Genomic DNA, 24,518 nt, shown 5'->3' on the forward strand with positions numbered 1-24,518 from the left:
AAAAAAAATAAAAAGAATCAATGAATCACAGAATTCATTCTTTGGAACATTCTTCAAAATTGATACACTCATAGCCAAACTTATCAAAAAGAGGAAATAAAAGATTCAAACTTATGCAATTAGAAACGAAATGGGTGAAATCACAGTGATATTTGCACAAATCCAACAGGTCAAATATCTGCATTGAGAACCTGTAGTCTAATAATATGGAAAACATATAAGAAATGGACAGAATCATAGTTTCATATGGATTCAGAAAACTGAGTCAAGAAGATGTAAATGTTTGAAATAACCAAATATCAATTAAAGAAATTACAAAGTAATTAAAACCCTTCCAACAAATAAAAGCTAAGTTCCTGATGGATTTATTGCTGAATTTATAAGACATTTAGAGAAAATCTAATGCCACCACTACTGATAATATTCAATAAATCAGAAAGAGATGCAATGCTCACACCTAAAGGAAAGTATTAGCCAGATACCAAAGCCAAAAAATGACCAAACTAACACAGAATAGTATAGGCCAATCTCCCTAAGGAACATAGGTCCAAAAATCCTCAATAATATATTGGCAAGCAGCATGCAACAAATCATCAAAAAGACTAAACATCATGACCAAGGAATATTCATCCCAGTGATGCAGAGATGGTTCAACATATGCAAATCAATAAATGTAATAGTCATGTGAACACACACAGAGAAGAAAAATCCCATGATCACCTCAATAGCTGTAGAAAAAGCAATTGACAATGTCCAATACTCATTGATAACAATTTCCCTACAGAAAATTAGAAGAAATGGCTTCATCTCAATCTGATAAAGGGCAAATATAACAATCCAGCAGCCAACATCATACTAATTGGTATGTTAAACTGTAAACTATCACTGCAGTATCAAGAACAAGAAGAGGATGTCCACAATAACCACTCTTATTCAATGGAATTGAATAAGTTGTGGAAACACTAGCCAAGGCAATTAGACAAGAAAAAAATAAAAGGAATAGGAATATGAAAGGAAGTTAAGTCATCATTATTTAAGATGACATTATACACTACATAGAAGACCCAAATACTCCAATAAAATATGTGTTGATTTAATAACCAAACTCAGTAGTTTAGCTAGATACAAAATCAGCACTTAGAAATCAATAGCCTTCTTCTACACAAACAACAAACACACTGAGGAAGAAATTAGAGAAACAACACATTTCACAATAGCATCAAAAAAAAAAGAAAACACTTAGAAATCAATCTAACAAAAGAACTCAAGGATCTATACATTGAAAATTACAGTACTCCAAAAATGAATGTGGAAAACGATATCAAAAACGGGAAAGTTATCTCTTTCTCATGAATAAGAGGAAACAACATAGTGAAAAAGGTCACACTCCCAAAATTGTTATACAAGGTTTTTTTGTTATACAGTTTTAATGCTACTCCATTCATATTACCATTAGTATACCCCACAGAACTAGAGAAAGCACTCCTAAAATTCATTTGGAACCAGAAGAGACTGAGAATTGCAAAAGCATCTCTAGGCAACAAAGAAAGACCAGGTGTAACACAATCCCTGACTTGAAATTATACTACAAAACTACTGTGATAAAAGCAGTATACAACTAGTGAAAAAGAACCAGCAATGAGGACCAATGTAACACATTAGAAGACGAAAAACAACTTCACATACAACAGCCACCTTATCTTTGACAAAAGATCAAAACATGGTCCCTGGAACAAAGAGAGCCTGTTTCAAAATACAGCCAGAAAAAATTGGTGTTCCACATGTCAAGACTAAAACTAAACCCAATTCTATCAAAATGTACTAAATTAATATAAAGTGAATCAAAGATATGTGTTCAAACAGAAACATTAAAACTGCTGGAAGAAGAAATAGGTAAGACATAGCTGTAGGCAAAGACTTCATGAACAAAACACTGATCACACGGAAATACTACAAGGAATCAGCAACTTGAATCTCATCCTATTAAAAATCTTTTGCATAACCAAATAAATCTTTAACAGGATGAGAAGACAATCCAGAGTGGAAAAAATTTTAGGCAGTTATCCCTCAAAAGAGTAAGATCTACAACATATACAGATCTCAAAAATATCAGATCCCCTGAATTTAAAGACCTAATGCAAAATGGGCATCTGAGATGAATACACACTTCTCAAATGAATAAATACAGATGCTAGGTAAATAGTTGAAAAGTTGTTCAACATCACCGGTCATTCAAGTGATGCAAAATAAAACAATGCTGAGATTCCATCTTACTCAACAAATAATGGTTATTATCAAGAAATCAACCAAAATCAAATCGTAGTAAGGCTTGGGGAATGGAACCCTTTTCGTTCGTTTGTTTCAGTGCAGATTGGTGCAACCATATGGAAATCAGGGAGGAAACTGCTCCATAACCTGGGGTTAGAAGTTCCATTTGACCCAGATTTCCCCTTCTGGGTGTATTCCAGAATGAATGAAAGACATCATACCACAGTGGTATTTGTGCACCCATGTTTATAGCAGCACAGTTTGTCATAGCAAAACCTAGAAAACAACCCAAATGCCCATCATCTGAGGAATGGATAGAAAAGATACATCTTTTTTTTATACAATGGTGTACTACAAGTCCATAAAACAGGATAAACTTGAGATATTTCTAGGTAAATGGATGTACCTTGAGATCATACTTAAGTGAAATAAATTAACCACACATGTATAAATATTGCATTTTCTCTATAGAGTGAGAAACTGAAAGAGTAAATAACAACCAAAATGTAGAATAGGTATTAGGAGATATGAAGAAATTGTTCAGAATGAGAGGAACGAGAGAGGGGGAGAAGGAAAGAAAGGAAAGAAGGAAGGGAAAATAAAAAAAGATAAAGAAAGATAAAATAGAAACAAAATTTTCTAAATAAAAAGGAAACAGGGGTTGTAGGGAGGGGAGAGATTGTTAAAAAAAAGAGAGAGAGAAGAATCAAGATGTCATATACAGGTACATATTCCCTATGAAGACTATGGTCATTACGTACATCTAAACTACGCCAATAAACTTAACTTTTCTATAAAGGAAAGACTAAAAGCGGTAAGGGGGCAATTACTGTGCACATTCAGGGAAGATTATTGGATGTGGAGGACCGGCAAGCTCCAAAACCATTAAAGCAGGAACAAGACACAGCTTAATTTCTGCAAGAATAAAAACAGGACAAAAGATAGAAGAACCAGATAGAGAAGTAGATGTTTGGACAGGAAGGTCTCTTTTTTCTTATTAAAATCTTATATGATTTTCAGTACTCAGTGAGAGTTCTCTGTCTTACTTTTTAGAGTAAATTTGCATATTTTACTTCATATGCTTTGCAGGGACGTGTGTTGAGAAGGGTACATAGCATGCACTTTTCACTGTTTCAAATGTAGTTTAGAATTTATAAAAGTCCCACTTACTTTCTGTAGCTCCAGAGAATTCTACAGTTAAACTGGCTTCTCACTCATGCCACACAGAAAAAAAAATATTATTTTTTAATAATTAAGTTTATTAGTACATTTTACATTTACATAATGATCATATACATCGTAGGGAATTGGTACCTGTAAATGATTTATTATGATTTCTTATTTATTCCCAAACCCCTCTCCTCCCTTCAATCCATCACCTCCTCTCTATTTACATTGTTTCCATTTTATCCTTTTTTTAAAAAGTTTGTGGAAAGGAATGACTGTAAAAAACTCTTCTGCAAATATTTTTCATGGCCACCTTCACATTTTTTGGAATTTAGCTACTAAATCCTGTGTAACAATATTCACTTTTAATATTTTGCCTTAACTTTTATCTTAAGTAGCAAAATAATTTTCAGAAAAGTAAATAACATTTTTCCTGCTGGATAATAGTAATACAAAAACATTAAGGCTGTATTTGAAATATTCCACATTTGGGAATGTGGAATACATTTATCATATCTCATTCCTTTTCAATCTTATAACCTCCTCTTTATTCTCTGTAGTCTTTTTCCCACCCCAAAAAATACAGTTTCTAATTTCCTATCATGTTTTCTTTTATTCATCCATTTGTTTATATTTGACAGTCTGTTCCTAATTTATTTTGTGTATCGTGACAGCTGTCAGTTCCATGCATTTCCACCCAATTGTCTTGATTTCATTTCTATTTATGATTGAATAATATTCCATCATGTATATATGGCAACTTTCTGTATCCATTCATCCATTGACAGCCATCTAAACTATTTCACTAGCTCAGCTATTGTAAATTGGGTTTCTGTAAATTGGGGCATTCAGGTGGCAAATTAATATGCTGTTCTTACTTTTTTTGTAACTATACATAGGAGGAGTTGAGGTGATCAAATGATTTTTTTATTATAACTTCTCTCAGGAATTTTCATACACATATTCATACTACCTCTAATACTTTACTTTGCCAGCAACAATACAGTAGAGTTCCTGTTTACAAAATCTTGGCAGTATTTGTTATTCAGGGTTCTAGATAAACATTCTGAATGGGATGAGATAGTTTCTTAAAGTAATTTTGATTTGCAATTCTCAAATGACTAATGCAGTTGAGCATTTTATAAATATATATTTCTTAGGCATTTGTACATCTTATTTTATTTATTTTAAAGAGTAAAAGAAGGATAACATAATAATAAGGGAGGCTTACCAAATTACAGACAAAGTGGTAGGAAATTATCAATGGTTATTGTTTTACATATTGTTATCTACAAGATAATTTCTCAGGAAAATAGACAAATAATAGTGAGTTAAAGACAAAAGTGGTAGGAGATTATCAACGGTTATTGTACTATACTTTGGTATCTTCAAAGTGGCTTCTACAGAAAATAAATAGAGCTATACATGAGTGACCTACTGAATAATCATTAACTTTTCTCAATGGTTGTTGTAAGAAACACATAATAAAAGACATGCATCCATTTATGAAATAGGATAACAACAATACAAACACTGGAGAGTTATGGATAGATTAGTAGGAAAATATCAATGGCTGCTGTAATACATGGTGGTATCTTCAAAGTGGTTTCTCAGGAAGACAGAAATACCCAAGAAGGATCTAACAAGTAGTTACAGCCTAAGGGTTGTCAAAAATCAAGTGAACCATCTGGGGTGAAAGCCATTTTTTGTAGCATTTTCTCTCCAGCCTCCCATTGCATTGGGACCCCACAACCAGTTAGTGTCCTCTCCCCAACTGTCAGCAGAGGCAGCAGGAATCCTGCTGCAGACTTCGGAGCTCCACCACAGCCTGTGCTATCAGGGGAAGAATGGCTTCCACGGAGTTTTCGCAGGTATTGTGCAAGGTCCTCCTGGTTTACAGCTTTCAAGCGGCTCTCATGACCCCAGTCCAGAGGACCTCTGACTCCTCGGGCTTAGTCTGCATTCTCATGTTCTCTGAGTCCTTGTTCAGCAGCTGCTCCTCCACTGACTCTGGACCTTTCTGGTTCTCAGTGGCTGGAGCAAGAGTGACCCATTGCATGGCATGTATTCCCAGGGGTTTCTCCATGTTTGAATGATTCACACATGTCCATGGGTGAGCATCTGCAGCTGGTGCATGGTGGGCCAATTGTGTCATTGTTTCTCTGTGTCATGATTGTTCTCAACTGAGCGGAGGCAGCCAGCCTGAGGGCTGGTGTGCAACAGCATTCGCCGTCACGTGGCTCCCCCTGCGCCAGAGGCCCTCCCTCCAGGGGCCTACGAGGCAGGGAGCAAGCCAGCCGGAAGACCGGCGATCCCCGCCCGTGGCTCCCCATGCACCTGGGCCTTGTAACTCTTTAATTGAGATGTGTTCATTTAAATTTCCCATTTTATTGGGTTATTTGCTTGTGGATATACCCCACAACCACAAATTAAAGAGGACAATTTAATTTAGCTCAAGTTTCAGAGGCTCAGTCCATGAATGGGTGACACCAAAACAGAAACATAATGTTAGAAGGTTGTGTTAGAGCAAAGCTGCTTAGGGTTTAGCCACTTCAGTGCAGAGCAGGGGATCAATACCAGAGAGGAAGAGGTCTGGCCCCAGATACAGACAGCAGCTTCAGGCCTCCATGCCCCACCCAGACACTCTCAGAATTGTGCTTTCTGTGTTCCTTTGGCAGGCCTCAAGGTGACACATCCCACCCTATATCAGCTTGGTATCAAACATATTTCTTAAACCATTGTTTTATTTCTCTTTTTTTATTTATTTTTAATTTGGGGATATGCTTTCAGTAAATAATGAACACATTCATTATGACCAGTTGGTAAATATGCACAATACATCTTAATTCTTTTTCATTCCCTTCCCCTACAGCAGCTCTCCATCACTTGGCCATGTTCCCCTTGTTAACCTCCCAGTAAAATGAAGGTCATAATTCTCCTGAAATGATACAGCCATACTCTGTTCAGCAAAAACTCAACAACCCTTTTCCCAAAGCCTCAGCCATCCCAAATTGATAGCAGATCGAATTCCAAATTCCTTTTGGGACTCAAGACAAACTCTTATCTGTGAATCTCCATAAAATTGTTACATAATTACAGCGTAAACACTTCCATTCCAAAAAACTAGGAAGCAGAGATAGAAATTAGTAGGTTCAAAGCAAGACTGAGGCCACTAGCGTAAGTATTAAATCCTACATATCCATGACCTACATCCTTAGTACATAATGGTGAGATGTGAGTTCCAAAGGGTTTGGAGGAACCCACTCCTATGGCTTTGTAGGTTACAGCCTACACAGCCACTCTCTTGGACTGGCTCCTATCCTGCAGCTTAACTCATCACACCTTCTATAGCTCTGGAGTCCTTGACTTCTTCAGGTCTGCACTGCACCTTTATCTTCACTCCTAGCTTCACATACAAATTTTCAGAGGTACTCTAGTGGACTGACAGCTGATGTTCAACTTGTAACACACAGTGGAACTGAAGCAGCATTGTGCTGGGTGTGGAAGGTCCACCTGAGGATTGTGCCCAACTACATATAAAGGGAATCAGAGAGGAAGAGGTGGTGCTGTTGGTTCTCCTGGAGGAGCTTGTCATGCTGGCTTTACTGATGTGAACTCAGCTGTTCTCATCCTTGGAGCAGGTTGGGACCTCGTTGTCACTGAGAATGGCTGTGGTATTTTTCAGGGGGCCATGGTCCTAACTTTAAACATCTATTCCTGGCTCAAGTGCAGATCCCTCAGGCTACTGCCACAGATCCTTGCACCACTGAAATTTGGGCCTTCCCAGCATAAATCTGTGAAACAGATTTGCACAAGATGGTACTGTAGGCTCTTAGTCTCCAGTTGGCCCCTTGAAGAGAATTGTGATGGGCTCTCAGTCTTTAGCTGGACTCATGCAGGACATTCTCATGGAATCTAGGCCTCATTTGGATTTTTTGGGTCTTTAGTCTCTAGACAGATCTCCTCCACTCTTTTGTATTTGACTATTTCAATCATTATCATAAAATAATCCTATAAATCATGTGTCCTATATTAGATTGTTTCCTATGTAAACCCTGACAACAACAGTCACATTGGCCTAGCTTCTCAGATATCTCTGCACAATCTAGGTGAAAGCTCTATGACACCTTACATTTTGTAATCCAGCATCACGTGGGTGCTATTAACATCTGCTGTCAGCATAAGCTATAGTCAATCCCTCTGAAATCACTGAAGAAATGGCCTCTAAGTTTCCTGAGAACTAAGCATGGTGAAATGAATTCTGTGGAACCACTTCCCTAGAAGGCCATTCATATTTGGTCAATAAGAGAGTCTCTACTCAGATGAAAAATTTACACCATTGCACACTTAATCTGTAATAGATAAGGACTTGCTGGTTTCAGCGAGGCATCTGCTCACATTTCTCTCACATATTCCTGTCTTGTCTTTTGAAATTTTCTGGAAGGCATCTCTGATCAATCAGTGTTTCTCTTGTCCTTCATCACAAAAATTCTGCTCTGGTGGTTGGTCCATATGGTCTCATGTGAGGGTAATGAATAATGAATGAATGTGGGTGTCATATCTGCTTTAGCTACACTGAAGCAAAAAGGACCTGTAAAAGAATATGTTTTAGGCCTAACTACATCAACAGTATCAAAAATTTAGGACAGAAAAATATACAATTTTTCTATGCCTCAAACTACAGAAACTTTTTCAACTCACTAATGTCTTAGGATTTTCCCCATGTTTCCTTTTCTTCTCCTAGTAGAGCAAATTTTTGCCCTACAAACCCTTTCTGACCAAAAATATATCTTCATACTCATAAGTTTTAAATCTCCTCTATCCTGTTTGCTGGATCTCTTCTGTTCCAAGCCTATGACCAATTGGACTTTAAAAGCTTCTGTTGCACTTTTCCTTTGGCCTAAAAGGTAACCCACAGATTTTTCATGACAATTAGCACTGGCTGAATAATAGGCCTCCAAGTAACCTTGAATACTAACATTATTTTAACACAAGCAAAAAACAGTGGAAGAGCAAATTGGCTCCAGATATAACACATAGTTCAATTGTTACTGAAGTCCATGTTTCCAACTGAAAGTTTTTGAGCTTGACCTTCGCTGTACACATTCCTATAAGCATTATAAAGTTAGCATCACATATCAGCTTGCCATTCAACATTATATGGCTTCTCTAACCAGCATCATGTTTAAATTTTCCAATTTTCCCCAGAAACCAGAGCCTTCTCCACTTCGAGGACATGTATAATCACAGCAACACTACTCCTTTGGAACAAATATTCTGTTTTAATTAGCTTTCCAGCCATTCACACAAACATTACACATACACATCTCAAAGGAAAAGATGCTTAATTTGACTCACACTTGCAGAAGAATCCATGATTGGGTACCTCCAAGGCAGAAGCATTATGGTTGAAGGGTGTGGCGCTGCAAAGGTATTAATTTATCAACAGTGGGAATAATAGATTCCCAGGAGTGTGTCTTACATATCCCATGGGTATTTTCCAAACCAATCAGTTTGACAATCCACCGACATACAATCACATGAAGGTTTACAGTTTGAGTTTTTTATATATTCCTAAGAGCATTCCTGTATGAGAGGAATAGTGAGCAAAGGTTACATCCTGTTTGGTAGGTGGTGTCCTCACTGTTATTTATGCTGCTATGCAGAAACTCCCTAGGTGCAATCTGCTTTTTTTAAATTAAGTTTATTGGTACATTTTAGGTATACATAATTATCATTTTCATCATAGGGTAATTGTATCCACACAAAATGTACTTTCATACCTCGTTTTTCTCAGTCCCTTCTCCTTTTACTTCACCCCATCTTCTCTTCTCTATTCACAGAGCTTTGATTCCTTTCCGTACTATTTAAATTGCTTTTTATTTACTTTCCTTCTTCTTTCCCTTATCCCACTCTAGTTCTTCTTTCCTTTGGAACAATTTCTTCCCATTTCACAATATCAATTTTACACTGTGGTCCTTATTTACTCTTTCAGTTTCTCACACCTGGTAGACAATGCACCATTTACACATATGAGTGTGATTTATTTCACATGATAGTATGGTCTCCAGGTGTATCCATTTACCTAGAAAGCCCTCAAATTTATAGTACCTTATGGCACAGGATGACTACATTATGTAAATAAATCTTTTTTTCATTCCTGCATTGACAGCCTTTGCATGATTTCCAAAATGTAGCTATTACAAACTATCTTACTTTAAACATGGGGACATATATATCACTGGAGTGTGATGTTTTTGATGCTTCCAGGAAGATACCAAGAAGGGGAATACCTGGGTCAAATGGGCCCTCCAATCCAAATTTTTGAGCAATTTCCACATTGATTTCCACAGTGGTTGCATCAATCTACAATCCCACAAAGAGTGGAGAAGAGTTCCTTTTTTTACTGCACCCCACCAGATTTGTTATTGATTGATTTCTTGATGATAGCCATTCTTTCTGGAGTGCAATGGTATCTCAGAAATGTTTTAATTTCCATCTCCTCAGTGACCCAGGATGTCGAATATGTTCTCATATATTTATTTACCATTTGTACTTGTTCCTCAGAGAAGTGTGTATTCATCTCAGATGCCCACTTTTAGACTGGATCTTTGAATTCAGGTGATCTATTCTTTTTTCAGGTATTTATATGTTGTAGATATCAGTCTTTGAGGTCCAAATGGCTGAAATTTTTAACCTCTGTATGGATTAGCATTTCATTTCATTGGTAGTTTCTCTTGCACAAAAGGTTTTAAAAGGATGAGATTTCAGTTATTGATTCTTTATATTATTTCCTGTGTCATAGGGGTGTTGTTCATGAACTATATGCCTAAAAATATGTATTCAAGAGTTCTACAACATCTCTTTTCCAGCAAATTTACTGCCCTTATAGGTATGTGTATGGATATAGGTATAGGTACAGGGACAGGAATAGCTACAGCTATAAGATTAGGTGCAGGTATAGGTAGAGGTATATTCCTGGAATTGGTATATTTTTAATTTTAAAAGACATATGTAAATCTGACGTTTTTTCTTCAAGTATATCTGTGTGTTGTTTTCATTGATATTGCCTAAAAATACAACTGTACCATAGCTAAGTTTAGTGTTTTCCCTAAAGGAAGATAATCCTTCCATTTGTTGCAAGCCCATGTTGGTGTGTGAATGTATCCACCAAGATCAGAAAAACAGGAGAATAAAATTCATCAGAAAATATGAGCATCAGGAAGGACCACTGTGAGCAGAGATTTTCTGAATTAGAAGACATTGATACCTTTAAAAACAAACTAGTCAAAGACACTTTAAAAACATCAAGAAAAACTGAAAAATTAATCAACACCTAGTAGATGATGCAAGGAAGATTCACAATAATTAGAATAAGTCAGAGTTGATGGCAATACAAATTGCATGTAAACTCTATTCATTTAAAAAACAAAAGGACAACTTCCTAAATATAGGGAAAGACATAAATATAGAGATAAGTGAGACATATAGAACTCCAGAAGAGCCATGGCCAAAGTATACCATGCCATCTTACACTCAAAATTCCAGTGTCCATCATAGTGATAAAAATCTTAAAAGTGGTTGAAGAAAGGCCACAAGTCACATCAAAGATAAACCCTTTAGTATCACAGCAGATTTCTCCACACAAAATTTAAAAGTCAGAGAACTGAAAGTGAAGTATTTCAAGGCCTAAGTGCTAACAATTTCCAACTCTGACTTATCAATCCTCAACAAATTTTATATGAAATGATGGAGAAATAAGGTATTTCCATAATAAAAAGTACCTAAAAAATTCATGATCACTAAATCAGCTCTAAAATATTGTCAGGATATCGTAGAAAGAGATGATGAATCCAATGATGTCAAGAAGTCAAACATTGTGACTAAATCTCCTGAGATAAGCACATAATTAAGATAAAAAAAAAAAAAAAGGAAACCCGCAACAGGGAAATAAGGCAGAGAGAAAAAAAGTCAGTACTTCTCAGTAAAAGCTCTCAATCTGAATGATTTCAATTCTCCTGTCAAAAGACACAGACTGGTAGAATAGGTCAACAGAAATCTTAAATAATATACAGCATACATGAAACACATTTTAATCAAAAACAAACCACAGATTAAAAATCAAAGGGTAAAAAACAATATTCCATGCATCGAGAACCCAGAAGTAAAATCGGTGCTGCTATTCAGTTTCAGACAAGGCAGAGTTCCAGCTAAGAATGAGAAGAAAAGACAAAGAGGGACATTATATGTTAGTTACCAGAACATTCCAAAGGAGAAGATAACAATTATAAACATATATGCACCAAATACCATCACAGAAAACAGACTCTAATAGATATAAAGAAGGAGATGAATACCAATGTAATAATAATGGTGGACCTCCATTTCATATTGTCACAAGTAGAGATCAACTAAACAAAATATATCAACAAACAATGATTAGAGAACAACCAAATGTTTGAACAAATGCATTTAGTAGATATGTAGAGTTTTCTATCCAACAACAGAATATACATTCTTCTCAACAGCATATGGTACGTCATCCAAAATATAGTACATATGAGCCCATCAAACATGCCTAAGAAAATGCAAAAGAACCAAACTTAGCTGATGGACATTATACCATCATAATACAATGAAGCTAGAAAGCAATGGCAAAAGAAACCACATAACCTGTGCTGTGCAAAAACATTGACATTAAACAAAACTATCCTGAAAAATTAGTGCATCATGTTGAAAGTAAAGAAGAAATCACACAGTTTCTAAACTCTCATAATAATGCAAGCACAACATAGCAAAACTTATGAGATGCACTGAAAGCAGTCAGAACAGGGAAGTTCATAGCAGTGAATTCCAACAATAAAACAGAATGAGCTCAAATAAGTGACAGTCTAAACTCAAACCTAATGCAGGGAAGGGAAATATAAAGCCCAAGGCACAAATTATTGAAATTGGAACTTAAAAAAAAATCAATGGATCAAAGAGTCACTTCTTTGAAATTTTAAACAAAATAGGCAAACACTTAGCTAATCTTACCAAAATGAGGAAAGAAAAGATACAAATCCATGAAATTAGAAATGAAGAAAGTGAAATTACAATGGATTCTACTGAAATGCAGATTATTAGAGACTACTTTGAGAACCTGTAGTTATAAAATGAAAAATATAGAAAAAAATGCCTAAATTCCTAGATACATATAAACTACCAAAGCTGAGTCAAAGAAGTTATACAATTCCAGAATAAACCAATATTGGTGAAAGTGAAGTGATTTTAAAAAACAACTACAACCAAGGCAAGACCATACACAGATAGATTCACTGTCAAATTTTGAACAAACTTTATAGAAAATCTAATGTCAGTACTCTGCAAACTCATTAAGGAAGTAGAAAGTGAATCACATGATCATCTCAATAGATGCATCAAAAGCATTAGATAAAAATTCAACATTGAATGGTGATAAAGACACTGAAGAAAATTGTAATAGGTCTTCATCTTAACTTCACAAAAGCCAACTATGACAAACAAATGCAATCATTATAATAAATGGAGAGAAACTGAATACATCCCCTAAAACCAGGAACAAGAAAAGGATATCTTTTATCACCTCTTTGGTTAAATATATATCTTGAAACATTAGCTAGAGCTAATGAGTAAATCAAGAGAAAGAAAGAAATTCAATATAGATAGGCAAGGAAGAAATTAAATTATCTTTCTTGACTGATGACATGATATAAAGAGAATACCACTAAATTTCCACCAACAGTTGCCTAGATATCCAAATTATCCAGTATAGCAGGATAGAAAGGAAATACTAAAAAAATCACTAGCATCTCTGTACACCAAAAACAACCTCACTGAAAAGGAAATTAGGGAAAAACACCTTCACAATAGCATTAAGAAAACAAATTTCAGGAATCAAGTAACTAAGGAAGTGAATGTGCTTTATAGTGAAACTTTCAATACTCTGAAAAAGGAGACTACAGAGGACATGAGAACACAAAAACATATCCCTTGTTTCTGGATAAGCAGAAAAAATTTGGTCAAAATGGCCACAATTCAAAAACTGTTAGAGAGACAATGCAATCCCCATTAACACCAAAAATATTCCTTTCAGGCTTGAACAAATTAACCCAAAAATTCAGATGGAACAAATGCTGGAAAGGCTGTGGAAAAAATAGGAACTCTTCTCCACAGCTTGTGGGAATGCATACTGGTGAAACCACTGTGAAAATCAGTTTGGAGATTCCTTAGAAAACTAGATCTAGAGGACCCATTCAATCCAGCTCTTCTCCTTCTGGGTATTTTCTTAGAAGATCTGAAAACATCATATCACAGCGATATATGTGCACCCATGTTTGTAGCAGCACAATTTGTAATAGCTAAATTGTGGAAGCAAACCAAATGTCCATCCACTGAGGAATGGATAAAAAGTTGTGATACTTTTATATAATGGAGTATTACTCAGCAATAAAGAAAGATAAACTCAAGGTCTTTATAGGTAAATGGTCACAACTAGAGACCATACTCCTAAGTGAAATAAACCAGAGCTGCATGTGTAAACAATGCACTGTCTCACTAGTGTAAGAAGCTGAAAGAGTGAATAAAAATTAGGAGGTATGATAGACATTGTGAAATGCAAGGAAAATACTCAAAAGTAAAGAGCAACTGGGCTGAGGGAAAGGAGAAAAGAAAGAAGAGGAAATTATATATGTATGCATATACAAGATAGCTGACATAGTTGTACTATTGATTTCTATCACTTTACTGAAAGGAACAGTTAATGATTACTTATTTGATCAATCTTGCATGTCTCTATTTGTTTTCCTGAGAAACCACTTTGAAGATATCAAAACATAATACAACAACGATTGTTACTTTCCTACCACTTTGTCTGTAAATCAGTGTTGCTTGTATTGTTCTTATGCTATTTTATAAATGGATGTCTGTTTGTTGATATATTTGCCTTCTTTTATTTTTAAAATAAATTTTTAAAATAAACAGAAAAAAGAGAGAGAGACTTACAATAGCAAAAGAACTCCAGATAATAAGGGCAGGCCAGCAGGGGGCGTGAGGAAAAATCATCCCAGATTTCAAGTTACTCTACAGAGCTACAAGGAAAAACAGAATAATATTGGCAAAATATAGACTCATGAATCAATGAAAGACAGTACAAATACAGAAGCAAATACAGACACACTCAGATATTAATGTTCTTTAAATGGCCAAATCCTTTTGCTGAGGAAAGATAGCCTCTTTAACAAACAGTACCGAGAAAACTGGCTATCCACATGGTGCAGGTTAAACCTAGATGCATATATCTCACCATCCACTAATCAAAAATCAAAATAGATGAAATACCTAAACATTAGAACAGAAATAAAGTACTGGAAGACACATTAGATAAAACTCCTAAAGACATAAGTATACGCAAAGACTTTCTGAACAAAACACTGGTTGCCCAAGAAATAATATCAAGAATCAACAAATGGGATCACATTGAGTTAAAAAGCCCCCACACAGCAAAAGAAACCATTAACAGAGGAACGACATACAGAATTTGCTAACTGCACCTCAGATAAAAGACTAATATTAAAGTATACAAAGAACTCAACAAATTAGACTCTAGAAAATTAGAGACCCAATACAAAAATGGCCATCTGAACTAATAGATACTTCTCAGATTAAGAAATACAAATGGAAAATAAGTACATGAAAAAAATATTCAGTAGCACTGGCCATTTGAGTAATGCAAAGTATAACAACACAGATTCCATCCCAGTAGCAAAAATTGCTACCATCCATAAATCAACCAATGTTAAATGTTGGTAAGCTGTGGGAAGAAAGAAACACTTCATCATTGTTGGGGATACTGTAAAACTGATACAGCCACAATGGAAATTCATATGGTGATCCCTTAACTGCTTAAAAGCATAAATTACATTTGATCTAGCTATTCCACTTCTAGGTGTCTTTCCAAAAGTGTTGACACCATGGACAGTGATGCATACATAGTCATGTTTACATCCATTCAATTCATAAGAGGTAAACACTGGAAATGTCCTATCAGTCTATCAATAGATTAATAGATAAACAAAATGTGACATTTATACAATAAAGTAGTACTCTGCCATAAAAAACACAAACTTGAGCCATTGCAAGGAAAAAGAATGCACTTGAAACCATAATACTAAGTGGAGTGACTCAAGCACAGAAGCCATAGACAGATAAATGATGATAATAGTTAGGTAGATTGATAGATGATAAATAGATAGATAGATAGATACATACATAGATAGATATAGATATGATAGATAGATGACAAATAGGTAGATGATAGATAGATAGATAGATAGATAGATAGATAGATAACAGATAGACACATAGGACAGGTAATAGGAAAAAGCTGAGTTTAAAAAGGTATTGTAATCCATGTGCACAAAGTATCTAAAATTGTAAAATGACCTACTACAAACATTTTACATGGTATTTGATCTATTATTTTAGTTCTTAACCTGTCATTAATTGAAAAAGTCATAATAAGGTAAACAAATGAATCTAATGATGGAAGTATAAAACAGGGTTCATGGAGGGGAAAAATAAGGGAATTGAAATACTTTATGTAGATGTTCCAATTTCCCTTAGTTAATATATCTATTGTAAATGGCAAACATATACTAATAAAACTCAAAAAATAAACATAAAACGTCTCATTTGATAACAAGTTCTCTTTAAAAGGTGAATGATAAGAGATATTCTCCCTGCACAGATTTTGAGAAAACTATGTCTCAGATGTGCTTCTGCTAATCCAAAAATTTTTATTTGACTTTTCTAACACACCTCTTTATGCAACATTGGATCGGGAGACTGTAACATTTTATGATGATCTTTAATTCAGGATAGATCATCCTGTGAATAAAAAGAGGGTGAGATGAGTGCAGGATGTGGTAGATCACTGTTTCTGAAGAAGCTAGCTACCATAAATAATACTGCATGTACTTTACATACAAAACTATAACATTAAGCATACAGATTTGGATTCTTCTGTGTTGAGATGCAATAAATAGAACTCTCATACTTAGTATGGCTCTGATCCATCATATGCCAGACCAAGTATAAGCCACATAGACAGTTTGTGTCCTAACACTTAGGTTGAAAGCACAACGTTAATGCCCAAGCACCATTATACATTCTTTACGTTAAGTTCTGCAATAGAGATTTATACTTGCTTCAAGAAGTATCAATGCGTTCATCTCAGTAGCACATCTGACAATATTCTAAGGAGTATTTACTGGCAAAAAAAAGCAGCTGCCCTGATGTAGGTTCTACCTACTTATCAGTATAAGAATGAAATGCTTCTCTCCCAAACTTGGACGAATGGGACTTTGGAAAGCTTACATAATTTACTTTTATGAAACATTATAGAAAACACAAGCTTGTAAAACTATATGTCCTGATTCCAAGTAGCATCAGCACAGAAAAATTAAAGCATAATCACACTGGAATAATGTTTTTCTCCATTTTATTACAAGGACTCTTAAATTTAATAATATGTGCTGCTCTGATTAATATTCTTGCATTCTTAGGAGAGGTGAAGAATCCTTCTCGGACAATTCCCAGATCATTGATTTCTGCTTTGTCTATTGTGACTGTGATATACTTATTGACTAATATATCCTACCTGACAGTTTTGACACCAAAGGAAATCATCTCCTCAGGTATGATTGTGTGTGATCAAGAAGGAAATAGTCACATCTACCTACTTAAACGGGTACACCGTTATACAATAGATCTGTTTGATACACTTTTCGCCATATAAATATAATGTTTTCATGTTGTTGGCTTGCCAAAAAAATCTAAGAAAGAACAATTTTTTTTGTATCATGTGCAAAAGACAACACTGGATAAATACTAAATTCTGAGAGTAATGAAATAGCAAGAACTAAACAGAGAAGGAAGAGCGGAGAAAGGAAAATGAGTTGGAGGAAAGGAGGTGGAAATGAAGGAAATGATGGGGAAACTTGAATAAGAAAGGTACCCAGAAAAAGTTAACTGTTTTCCTGAGATGTTCCATCATTTACGGTACACATAGGTTTCTATCTTCATTGTGTGTGTTTCAAATAGGCAATACCATCCTCATTTCTTAGAAGAAGATTCTCAAATTCAGGATATTAAAGGTATGTTGTATGGATGGGCAGATTCAAGAGTCAAAACCAAGTATCAACTAACATCTTATAATTATAAAAAATTATTTCCTCTTCAGGTTATTGGTAATAATGGGTTGCAAATGTGTGCAATAATTTTGTAGGGACTGAAGTTGAAAAAATTCCACAAAGAATATTTGATTTTGCATAGTAATTGTAACAAAAACAGCACTCTAACCCAGGCTTCTAATTTTAAAACCATATTCTCATTCACTGTGCTAAAATGTGCTTTATAAACAGTATTAAAACATCACTATAATTGATTCTCAGCAACTCAGTAATAATATAAAGACATTGTTAAAGATTTATCACACAAGAAAACTTACTTATGTACAGAATCACAACACATACATATAAATGAATGAAGATTCAAAGTTCAATATAATTTATTGAGGCGGGGGATTTAGCTCAGCGGCACAGCGCCTGCCTGGCAAGCTCAAGGTGGCAAGTTTGATTCCCGGTACCGGGAACAAACAAACAAACAAAACAAAAACACAAAGTTCAATATAATTTATAATAGTAAAATAGAAATTGAAAATAAGTAAAAAATTTTACCAATCTTTTCAGTTTTAAATGTCTTTACTCCTGCAGAAAAAGAAGTGCAGTTATCCAGAAAATTCATGTAATACAAGCAATTAAGTTTCAAATATTCCCCCTAAATTCCAATCAATTCAACAGCAAAACCACAGCCTGAAATAAGCAGATATACCAATTGATATAGAGGAATAAGACCATGAACCAACACAGAGGGATGTGAACATATATATAATTTTCCATGATTGAAAAAGTCACAAGGTGGCTTCAAATAATTTCGCAGAGACTGGCACAAAAATGTATTGATTATAAAATAAGAAGACAATTATAAGTTAAAAAAGGAAACACACGAGTGTTACCATTGCCTATTCCCAACTTTTGATGTCATAGGAATGCTGAGATCCACTAAAGGATGGGGTTTTAATTAATGAAAAGAAGGAAGAAATTCTAATTTGTCTTATACTGCAGCTGGAATCCAGTCCACAAGTTCTATACAAATCTACCTCACTGCAGTTCAAGTATTTGCCCCTCACCATTCCTACTCTTCATGCTTTGGTCCAGAACCTCCTTGCTCTTCCCTGGTTTATGGCAACAACCTCTTAATTTATGGAGTTCTTCCAATCCATCCTCCTTTCAGTTTCTGCAGATAACTATATAACACACAAACTTACTCAAGCCACTTCCCTGCTTAAACCCTGCTGTCATTTTTCTTGCCTGTCCTCCTAATGTCTCTCTCTCACGGGGACTGCAACCACCACATCATCACCGCAACACTCAGTCACCTCTCAGCTGACCACAGCAGGTTCTGAGCTGAGGCCTTCTCCACATCTAACTGCCTGTGCCCATCCACCACATGCCTCTGCACTACACTCTGCTCACTGCATCCTGCAGTATAACCCTGAATGCCTGCAAGCAGACATAGTCGGCTACCTCATGTCAACAGTAAGATTGATTCCAAGTGCAGTATCCCTAGAACTCACGTGCCTCATTCCACATAAACATGAATTTGACAAATGCATTTTAAAACCATAAAATGAAACATACCCAAATATATAGACTATTATGGCAATGATCTTTCAGTAAGTGTTAACACTTTAAAACCTCTTTCTATCTGAGAACAAGCATTGCCTCCAGAAGAAATGATAGCGCTTAATATTACAAATACACACATACAATTAAGCAGTTGGTATTGAAAAATGACATGAAATAATTCATGCAATGCTCATTGGAAAATACTATGATCTCCTACATGTAAAACAACACTATTATATCACACAATTGTCTCCACTTGAACTGTAACTATAGCACGATAGCTTTCAGCCATTTAGCAGCATGCTTGATAGATACATATCATATCCTACTTTTTTAATGTTATTTGATTTAGTTAGAAAACAATATCCTTCCCCCTGGAAAATGTTTTCACTTTTAGTTTTATTTGATAATACTACAGGTGACCATATCAATATTTCACTGTTTTCTAGCAAACTTCCAGAAATGTACTGACTTAGAGCAGAGTTCTGCAATCTCCCAATTTATAATAGGATCAGGTGAGCATACTGTGGCCATTTCTAAGTCTGAAAATTTCTGCATTACTGGAAAGTGTTTATCATAAGGTTTGCCATGCTCTTTGGGGTCCCACAAGAATGTTATTTCCAGCTTTTGAGATGCACATTCCACAACAAGGTTACATGTGCAAGAATTTTATTAGGGCCAAGGCTTGTGTTAAGTCAACCAGGCAAGAAACCATTAGAGAATTGGAACAATAATGCAAGTTTGGGCCAAAGTAAAGGGAATAAGAAAGGGAAGAGAGATAAAAATACCTCAGACAGCACACAGAATATAAGAAAGTTTTAGCAAGTATGTGAGGAGCCTTTTAGCCATCATTGGTCATCAGGTAAATCAGTCTTCATGTTTCTTTGCCACATAAAATAATTAGCTAAGAGTACCCTATGAGGAGTGCTGCTTTAAAACGTGTGTCATACCAGATTTCACAAGGCAGTAGAAGCTCTAGGCCAATATTGTTTCTAAAGGTGTGACCTCTTTAATGCATTTCCACATTTCCAGAGATAGCATGATTTGCATGGGCTCTGTCCTGTGATAATTTAGGTTTTGGTTGTTAATTTGGTAGCTAGACAGGATTGCAATCAAGAGAAAAATCAGGAGCCTGCAATACCTCTCAAGAAGTAGCTGAAAACTCACAGTTAACAATTTCCATTTTTTTAGTCAAAACATAAAGGAGGCCACAACTGAGTCAAGGAGTTGAGGACATTTCCTCCATGTAAGTGGCAGTCAACTCACATCACAAAAGGAACAGATTCAGGAAGCATGAAGTATTGTCCTGTGAATTTGCAAAAATGCCAAAGTGACTACGACCTTTGAATTTTCTTCAATGTTTGCAGATTCTGTTGCTGCCACATGGGTGGACAGAGTGCTCCCTTCCATGCAATGGGTCGTTTCACTGGGGATTTCAGCTTCAGTAATTGACACCAGTTCTTGTGGAATCCTTTCTGGATCGAGGCTTCTCTACGCTGTAAGCCAAGAAGGACAATTGCCTCTGATCTTCTCTATGCTCAATGAGCACCTCTCTCCAGCTGCAGCTGTGATCCAGTTAACCCTTTTAACCTCTATTGCTGTTATACCATCAAATATGACCAATTTATTGAAATATGTGGGATTAGCTTCATGGGCTTTAACTGGACTAACTATGACTGCTTTGATTAAATTAAGGTACCAGCATCCAGATCTACCAAGACCTTACAAGGTAAATCAAACTTGAAATCTTCACATTAATTTAGTACTATCAGTCTATAAATAAAATATGTGGAAGCTATATGAATGAGTCTAAACAATTGCTGGCACTTTTCATAAAATGTCTGGTCTGGGCCTGCATTTCCTATATTTATGATATGCCTATTATGGACCTCATTCTTTTATATCAAGTTTTGGTGTAAAAGTTGAAATTTTATATTTTTACAAGGAAGATAGGTGTTGTTTCATAAATTTCAGGAATTGACAGTAAGAGAGTAATTTTTTAGAGAAAAAATATTTAGTTTGTATAAGAAGTTAAGGCCCATAATAAAATTGTGAACTTTAACTATCAAATTTTAATCATTGTGCTATATGAATTATATGAGAGAGCTGTTGGAATGTGTGAGAGTTTACTCTATGACATCTCATGTGTATAGAACAGAGGTTTGGTCTGAAGGCCTCATGCATGGTAAGCAAGTGGTTTTCTGCAGAGCCATACTGAAGGCCATCACAATATACTACTAAACAGCACTGCTTTACTAGAGGGACAAACCCCATGCATGGATTCACAGTGAGGTGCACAGAGTTCAGCTAAATTAGTGGATCACAAAATTTTTGGAAGCAGGAACCAGTTTCCCAGATGAAAAATTTATGACAGATCGGAGGCAGGAGGTTGATGTTTTCCACATTATTGAAGCACATTGTACTAATTACAAAATTTCTTGTATTAGTATCACATTACAATATATAACAATAGCATGATACAACTCCCTCTAATCTGACATCAGTGCCAAGGCTGGCCTTGTGTTCCAGCAACTACATGGTCATGTAAACCCACTTCCTATTGTAAAGGTTTTCACTAAGTGCCACTTAATTGTAATTTACCAGTTAATAGTAGAGTTTTGATAGGGTTCTGCAAGTTCCTTATTTAGTATGGCCTCCGTGCAGTCAAACCTCTCTGATAATGTAAACCTACATCAGCAGCTGCCCCCTCAGCATTAACATCACCTCCTCAAGTCCATTTTAGATCTTCAGGCATTAGATTTTCATAAGAGGCACACAACCTAGATCCTCACAACTGTGCTTCACAGGAGAATTCATGCTCCTATGAGAACCTAATACTACTGCTGATCTGACAGGAGATGGTGCTCAGGTAGTAATGTGAGCAAAAGGGAAGGTCAGTAAATACAGAGGAAGCTTTGCTCTCTAGTACATTGTCCACCTTCTACTGTGCTGAGCAGTTGCTACCATTCTGTAGCCAGGACTGTGGGAGTCCTGCAGTTCATAATAGCCCCGGTTTGCACCACTTTATGGATACATGTGCATTTTGTGAAAGGACAAAGACTTCCTATGCAGGAGAAATAATAGCAGATTCTTCTTTAAAAGACTGCGGTGACAAGAGCATGGGTAGGGAGCGAGGCCGAGGTGTGAATAGAGGCAGGCCAAAGAGTTGGTCTGCATTCTAGAAATAACTGAGCTCTACTCAAGAGAATTTCAAGGCTCAGATTGATTAATCTAGATTTATGGAGCTGACCTAGAATTGAAAACTAGCATTGTGATAGAAGAACCCAAGTTTTCCTAATATTTACTATAGCAAAGAATGCATTATTTTGTCAAGAACACATCAGTGAGATTGTCTGTGATCTTGATATCAGAGATACTGAGGCTGCTCCTAAAGTACCGGACTGCGTAGTCCTTGTGGTTTCCTGCTTGGAGAATTGTTATAAAGCTTGCTGGCATGCATTTTTGTGAACCACATTTTTATGTTGTTTATGTGTATTTATTTCCCTCATATGTCTTTCTTATTTTCACTTGTCTTTATATGAAGTAAGCTATAACTTGCTAAAATGCAAATCAAGGATGTTCCAGAGTATGTTTCTTCCCTAATCAGGTTATAAATATAATCATGTGTACTCATTTCAGATACTTCTTGCTTATAGATGTGGCATGAATGTAAATAAGGAACCCATAAATCATGCAGTCACTAAAATAAACACTTGAGTGTCCTTACTTTCATTTATATGCTCATGTTCATCCCTGGGGTTCTCATTTACTCACTCTCCATGGGACACTAGCAATCTGTGTAGTTATCAATTATACAGCTTTAGTCATTGAAACCTTCTCAGTTTTTACATTTAGGGACATACCCTTTATGCTCAGTGGTCTACTAGGCATATTTTAAGAAACATGAACCTGTGTCGTTCTCCACTCTCTTTTCCCCACAAATAGGTTCTTCCTTACCTATGAGCATTGTGAAAAATGTGAATGAAGCTGACTTTTGCTTGAAATATTCATTTATTAATTAAATATGCAGTGAGTAGCTGCTATGTCTCAGGGTCGCTTCTAGACAGTTCAGACAAATCAGTCAATCTTTCCACAGAGGATATTATGAGCCTCACAGGAGAGTAAAAATCATCTATACATACATTTAAAAAGTTAATCACTGAATGTCACTTTGTTCGGCAAGGTCTACTGAAAAGTAATGAATGCTTTACTCACCAGTACTTAAAGATCAACATTATCCAATACACCATTTTACAAATGAAGGAAGATCAAAAAGAGCCAGCTTAGAAAGCTGGACAGTGATAGCAAGCTACCCTAAAGGAGCCCTTTCTTGTCTGTCCCACAAAGCATAAATGTGAATTAGGAAGAAATTGAGTGATTATTTCTTCAAGACAATTTTTCACATACTTATCCTTGAAATTCAATGCAGATATTTTGGAATCAAATGTTTCTTTTTTTCAAGTGATTCTGTTGCTCTAGGGGAAATTTATACATATCACTTAAAAGACATGATAAAGAAATGGTAGCTTGGTTTCCTAAATAGAAAAACTGAGTATGTTTCAAATTCTAAAGCTGAAATACTACATTTAATTCTTTATTTACTGTATGCCACATAATAATGTGTCTTCTCATTACAAAAGCACAAATTTTCACTAATTTTAGAAAATAAATGATGCAATCTATTAAGAAATGAAATAATTTATTTAAAAATTGTGGTACATATTTAATGTGCATTAGTCTCTTTTTCCATACAATAAAACTGACTATCCATAGGAATATTCATCTAAACCTATTTGAAAATGTATATACAGTTACCTCTCTTTTGTTATGTCTCACTTATAAAGTCCTATGTCTGCAAAAATTTCTGAGAAGAAATCATCACTAACATTGATTTTCTTTCTTATTTCAGGCTTGGCTGCCAATGATATTTGTATCTTTAGTGTCTTCTGCCTTTCTAATTTTTATGCCAATCATTCAGTCTCCTAAGATGGAGCATATTTACCAAGTTGTCTTTGTTTTAAGTGGAGTTCTGTATTACCGGCTCCATGTTCACCTTAATCAGCATTCTGTTTTTTCTGAAAAAATCACTTGTTATTTACAATTATTATTTAATATGTCACCTTCAGAAGATCAACAAAATTGTATTTCTACAGAAAAACATGGATTATAAACAAATATTTGCTTCATGAGAAGCCACTTTGAAGATATCAATATGTAATACAACCACCATTGTTAATTCCCTACCACTTTGTTTGTAACTCTGTATTGTATGTATTGTGCTTGTGATATGTTGTAAAATGTTGTATGTCTGTTAAT

The 24,518-nt window shown here is 35.5% G+C and overlaps 1 protein-coding gene across 6 annotated transcripts in view; it reads left to right on the top strand.

Annotated features, from left to right (window-relative positions):
* LOC102027182 (solute carrier family 7 member 13-like) overlaps positions 1–24,440 on the top strand; it is a 35,731-nt gene extending 11,291 nt beyond the window's left edge. Inside the window, exons 2-6 of one of the 6 annotated variants that reach the window (XM_005381730.2) lie at positions 17,019–17,150; positions 19,652–19,717; positions 20,570–20,700; positions 20,898–20,931; positions 24,112–24,274. In XM_005381730.2, the coding sequence (XP_005381787.1) occupies positions 17,019–17,150; positions 19,652–19,717; positions 20,570–20,700; positions 20,898–20,931; positions 24,112–24,188 (440 nt within the window). In that variant the 3' untranslated portion in view covers positions 24,189–24,274. Of the gene's footprint in view, positions 1–17,018; positions 17,151–19,651; positions 19,718–20,569; positions 20,932–24,111 lie in introns of all 6 variants that reach the window. The other 5 variants (XM_013512794.1, XM_005381729.1, XM_005381732.2 and 2 more) reach the window with 5 other exon arrangements.
* The last annotated feature ends 78 nt before the right edge of the window (positions 24,441–24,518 follow it).

The sequence above is a fragment of the Chinchilla lanigera genome, unplaced genomic scaffold (assembly GCF_000276665.1).
Source record: "Chinchilla lanigera isolate Chin_1 unplaced genomic scaffold, ChiLan1.0 scaffold00016, whole genome shotgun sequence".
NCBI lineage: Eukaryota > Metazoa > Chordata > Mammalia > Rodentia > Chinchillidae > Chinchilla > Chinchilla lanigera.